The 5,731-nt window shown below is 54.3% G+C and overlaps 1 protein-coding gene across 1 annotated transcript; it reads left to right on the top strand.

The window, feature by feature from the left end:
- Positions 1-744: 744 nt before the first annotated feature.
- LOC131095529 (claudin-8-like) lies at positions 745-1,398 on the top strand. The gene has a single exon (XM_058043414.1). The coding sequence runs from the start codon at positions 745-747 to the stop codon at positions 1,396-1,398; it is 654 nt and encodes a 217-aa protein (XP_057899397.1).
- The last annotated feature ends 4,333 nt before the right edge of the window (positions 1,399-5,731 follow it).

Below are 5,731 nucleotides of genomic sequence, written 5' to 3'. Positions count from 1 at the left end.
CTGGATGGGAAGGCAAATACCAACCAGCTGTTTGCCCAGAAATGAGCCCCACTCCAGCCTCCAGCGGAGCTTTTGTGGCAGGAACAGCTGCAATGACCCATTTCAAACAATATTCCAGCAGCAGCGAGTTCAGGCCTCCTGCGCTGGATTTCAGCAGAGCTGCAATGGCGCAGTTGGGAAATGGTGAGCCCTGCAATGAGGCACCTTTAATTGAATCCTGCCGCTTGCTCAACGCCAGCGGCCCTTGGGGCGGCCCAGAGCAGCAGGGAAAGCAGCCCTGCCCCACCTCTGCAGGCTGCCACTGCCTGCAAACCTGCCCGGCTCGACGGGCTGCGCTCGGAGGGGATGTACAGCCCGTAAATAGCAGGGCTGGAGCGCTCGGGAATGCGTTCCAGCTCCGGGGCTCCGGGCTGCGGGGAGCCTCTGCCCAGGAACCCGGCACGGGGAAACGCTGCAGAAGACATTGCCTGTGCTGCAGGTTCCACTGGAGCTCTCCAGAGCATGGTTTGTGTGAGTCGGTGACTTGGGCAGCTGGAGGAGCAGCTCTGGCGCAGCTGGAACATCTTTGGGCACCTGGAACATTTTTGGGGCAGCAGGAGGAGCACCTTGGGGCAGCTGGAGGAGCATCTCTGGGCAGCTGGAACATCTCTGGGGCAGCTGGAGGAGCACCTTGGGGCAGCAGGAGGAGCATCTTTGGGAAGCTGGAACATTTTTGGGGCAGCAGGAGGATCATCTCTGGGCAGCATGTCGTGCTGCGTGCTGCAGATCACCGGGCTGATTTTCGGCACCGCGGGCATGCTGGGCACGCTGGCAGCCACGGCCATGCCCCAGTGGAGGGTGTCTGCCCACGTGGAGGCCAACCTGGTGGTGTTTGAGAGCGTCTGGGAGGGGCTGTGGATGGACTGCATCAGCCAGCTGGGGCTCAGGCTGCAGTGCAAGCTCTACGACTCGGTGCTGGCGCTGCCGCCGCCGCTCGAGGCCCTGCGCGCGCTCATGTGCCTGGCCGTACTGCTGGCCGTCCTGGCCTTCCTCGTGGCCATCGTGGGCATCAAGTACAGCCAGCCCAGCAAGGAGAGACCCCAGAACGTCAGCCCCTTCATCCTGGTGGCGGGGGTGGCCTTCCTGCTGGCGGGCGGCCTGGCGCTGGTGCCGGTGTCCTGGGCCGGGGGCAGCATCGTCCGGGATTTCTACGACCCCGCGGTGCCCGCGCCGCTCAAACGGGAGCTGGGGGCCGCCCTCTACGTGGGCTGGGCCAGCGGCGCCCTGCTGCTGGCTGCGGGGGCCATGTACTGCCACGTCTGGGGCCGCGCTGGCAGCCACGGCCACCCCTGGCTGGCGGCTCGGGCAGCGCTGCCCCGGGCAGGGGCACCGGCCCTGGGCGTCCATGCCTACGTGTAGCTGCTGCCCACGGGGAGCCTGGGCTCCACAGGACCCTGAGGAACATCCACCCCAGCCCCTGCCATGGCAGGGACTCCTGCCACCATCCCAGGGAGCTCCTAGCCCCGTCCAGCCCGGCTTTGGACGCTGCCAGGGATGGGGGGCATGCTGTGATCTCCCTGCTTGGATGTGCTGATGACTTCTTCGTTTCCCTCCAGGAGCAGTGATGTGGGTGCTGTGCTGTTTGCTGCTGCCTTGGATCTCTGCTCTGATGCCTGGCGGGAGCTGCTCTCACACAGGCGTGTGCTCAGGGCCAGCCTCCATCTCTCTGGGAACGAGGAATGGCAGCAGCAGCCAGCAGGCTCTCAGGGGAGGTGAGCAGCTTGTGCTGGGCAGTACCCAGGCCCTGAGGGGCGAGGGAACCAGGGCATTTCCCTGGGGAGTGCAGTGTCCCTAAGGAGTGCCCAGGACACGCCTGGAGCTGGCAGCAGGGCTCAGAGAACAGAGAAGCTCCAGCTCCCAGTCCTGGCACAGAGATGTTGGTGCTGCCCCAGCAGAGCCCTCTGGGGCTGCCCATGGATGTCTCTGATGCTTCTGAAGCTGGTGCATCCTCCTCATCTCCTCTGCAGGGCATGGAACGTGGCTCATGGAACAGATTTTTGATCTTTTTCCCAGTACTGGCTTTGCTGCTGCTTGCCACCCCCTCCTGCCCTGTAAAACTCAGCACAGACTCTGCTCAGGAATTCCTGTGCTCATGCAAGATGCAGTTCCCAGCCAGGGAATCACAGAATCACAGAATTTCTAGGTGGGAAGAGACCTTTAAGATGATGGGGTCCAGCCCATGTTCCAGCCCCTGAGCTGGACCAGGCAGCCCCAGCTGCCCCTCGGAGCACGGGGCTGCTGCCCACGGCTCCCAGCACGCCCGACCAGCCAAGCCCTGACTGTCCCCAGCTGCTCTGGGCGTGCCAGGCTGCCTTGGGCATGCAGCCTGCTCCTGCCTGTCTGTCTGTCTGTCCTGCAGAGCCAGCAGCATTTGCATGGGTTGGAATTGCAGCATTCCCTGGAGCCTGCGTTTGGCTGCCGTGGTGAGTGCCCAGGGAAGGCCCAGCCCAGCAGGGTTTGTCTGGTTCCTCACCCACAGTGATGGATTTGAGCATTTAAGGGACAATTTGGTGACGCAGCTGACCCTGTGCTGTGCCTGACAATCTGAGACAGTCTGCAGTGGCTGTTTGGGTGAGGAGAGCAATGTCTCTGTGCACTCATTTGGCTGCTCCATTTGAAAGGGAACATGGAAAGCTGCGTTTAATTAAAGGAGCCTTTCATTAACTTGCCTTCAGCTGAACTGGGATGAGGCAGTGCCGTGCTCCGCAGAAATTCATGACATGGATTAACTCAGGAGCATTTGCATGGAGGGCAGCCAGCTCACATCCTGCACTGGGAGTTTTCTAGGCCCCACAAAACTGGTTTGATGCCTCCAGCTCATCACTCCAGCAGTCAAATCAGCACTTACTAATCCTAGGTGGAAACTGAAGAAAACACTTGTAAATAGGTTCTTCTAGCACTGAACCACCATGTTTTGTTTTGTTTTTTTTTTTTTTCTGTTGTCTTATGAAGTCTGTCAGGGCAGCTGTCACTGACAGCTGATTTCAGTGGAGCCATCCTGGTGACTTTGGTAATAATTTCCACCACCCTGAGAAGCTCCACCTCCTATTTTATTGTGATTTCTTCCTTTATTGTGCTTTTCATTTTGTTCAATATGGAACTATTTGGTGGGTAAGCCAGAATTGCATGTTTTGGAGTCATTTAGATATGACATTTGTGATTAACAAAGCAGAGGATGAAGACATTTGCAATGCAAATCTGATACATATTTATGTGTAGGTAATGGATTTAAACGATGATGTACTCAGTGTAATGCAACTTTATGCAGATGTAAGTGCTTAAGAAGTAATTAAGTACAGTTTTCTGTACCATTAATTAGAGGATCCCGAATGCTTCCACTATCAGTGGGCTCATCTCGGAACCAGACTGGAACTGGGTGTGCCATTTGCACCGGCAACTTTACTTGCAAAGAGCAGAAAGAGAAAACTGTTTTATTTGAGCATTTAACACCCATTTCAAAGCAAACCTGAGCTTTTCATGTCTGGCATTAGCACCCGATGACTGCATATTCCCCATTTCTGCCTTTTACTGATCCAAAGAGGAGCTCAGGCAGCCCGTGCTCCTGTGTGGGCTTGGAACCCAGCCCTGGTTCCAGGGCAGAGCCAGGCTGCTGGCACATCTGGGGCTGAGTGGCACAAATGGCAATTTCTGGGGTGTGTGGGGCATCCCAGGCTCACAGGAACACATTTCAGAGTGTGTGGCACTCACATTTCAGAGCTGGCTGCAGGAACAGCTGTCTCAGGTGGAGCTGGTCTGCAGCACGGGGAACTGGGGCTGCCTCCTCCTGCTGAGCACAGCTGCAATTCCCAGTCGTGGATTCTGGTGGGGAAAAGCCCCCTCGGAGCATCAGCAGCTGTTTTGTGTCTGTATTTTGGCACTGAAGGGGTGCATTTGTGCCTGCTAAGGGACACAGAGATTTCCCTCCTCCTTTGCCCTGCTCAGATGCTCTGAGCTGACCCTGGGAGCAGGAAAAGGAAGCTGTAAGACTTCAGCAAAAAACCTCTGGACTTTTCAGCTGAACAGCTGCTGTGGGTGAGTTTTCTGAGCGGAAGAGGAGAAGTTTGGCTGGAGGAGGAGCTGGGACACATCCCCGTGCCCAGGGCTGCTGCTGCTGGGTTATATCCAGCCAGAGCCTGTGTCCAGAGACCCGGAGTGTCCAGGGGCATTCCTGGAGTTTATCTGGATGGCTGAGTGTCCTTCCACTGCTGGGAAAGAGCTGGGTAAATATTGTTACATTAATCTTGTTATATATTAATAAATTTGTTAATATTGTTTAATATGAATAAAGCTCTGCTGTAATATCCTGCTGGTTTATATGCTTTGATGTTTGGTGATTGCAGGACAAAGTGACTTGGGAAATAAATGTGTCTAGGTGAGATCTTGCTGTGTATTTGAAATAAACGCATGGACTTGTCAAGGAAATCCACAAATGCCTGAGATTTTTTTAAAATTTATTTATTTTAACGGGAGACAGCTTTCTTTGGATAAAGGCGGAGTGCAGCAGGGCACAGCCCACGGGGAGGGCACCGCCTCCTCTCATCCCAAATTCCTGGCTGCATTCCACCCTCCTCCTATGTCCCCACTGCCCCACATCCCCTGGAACCTGGTGTGAAAAATGCACGTGTTTTATGATTGGCTTTTGGCAAATATTAAAATGAATATTGTATGTGTTGTGTTAGAAAGTAATGCTGTGTTAATTCTCTGAAGTACTGTTTTAAATATAGTTTTAGGTTATAAAAATTGTTAAAACAGAAACGATGCTATGTAAGATGCTTTGCTTAAGAGAAAGGGCTTGCAGCGAGATAGCAGCCACAGGACACCTAGATCTTTCAGAGAAAGACAATTTATTGCCTTCTTATCAGAAGAAATTAACTTCTTCCCGCCTTGGAGGCGCTGTTAGGATTCAGAGGAAGAAGCTGACACTGACCAGACAGAATCCTGTGTTTGAATGGAATTTATGCATCATGTATGAGATGTACAAATATGCAACAGGCCATTGTTTTTAAGGGTTAATCCTTTGTTAGCTGGGGTCCTTTTTCGGGCTCCTGCTGCCCAGGAAAAGGTACCCGGACCATCTGTAACTCTTTGTTTTTATTGTCTCATATTGCCCCAATTCAATTTGTCCAAATTGTTATTACTCTAATTGTGTTACTATTTTTATAACCACTTCATTACTATTAAACTTTTAAAAATTTAAAAACAAGTGGTTGGCGTTTTTCACACTGGCACCCGAGTGCAGAGCCCCTCGTCCCTCTGGGAGTAAGGCTGGCACCAAACGTGGTGCCCACAGCCTGCAGGGATACCAAGAACATTGCAAAGACATGGACACCCGGCCCTTCACCCCCCCAACTGTTTGTAAAGACACGAGCACTCGTCTTTGCTCTCAGTCCCTCCACATCTCGCTTTGGCCTTACAAACCCCGGGTATCAGTGCCTTAACCCTTTTAACAACACTGGCACGTTTCACCAGCCCCTCCGGCCTTTTCCCTGTCTGCTCCCTGCAGGCAGATCCAGGGAGTGAAGCAGCACGGGCAGCTCTGGCAGCCCCTGAGCCCGGAGATCCCTGCCCACGGAGAGCCCAGCTCCCCCAGCCTTCTCTTCCAGCTGAGAAATCCCAGTCTGCAGGGCCCTGGGGACCTGACCCGAGTGTGGGATGGCCCCTCGTGTCCTGCTGTCCTTCCTGGCTGCTGTCC

The sequence above is a fragment of the Melospiza georgiana genome, chromosome 2 (genome assembly GCF_028018845.1).
Source record: "Melospiza georgiana isolate bMelGeo1 chromosome 2, bMelGeo1.pri, whole genome shotgun sequence".
NCBI lineage: Eukaryota > Metazoa > Chordata > Aves > Passeriformes > Passerellidae > Melospiza > Melospiza georgiana.
Note: the sequence above shows the minus strand (reverse complement) of the source record. Positions and strands in the feature narration are given on the sequence as shown.

Coding starts and splice junctions, on each gene's coding strand:
- LOC131095529 (XM_058043414.1), top strand. CDS start 745: ATGTCGTGCTGCGTGCTGCAGATCACCGGGCTGATTTTCGGCACCGCG.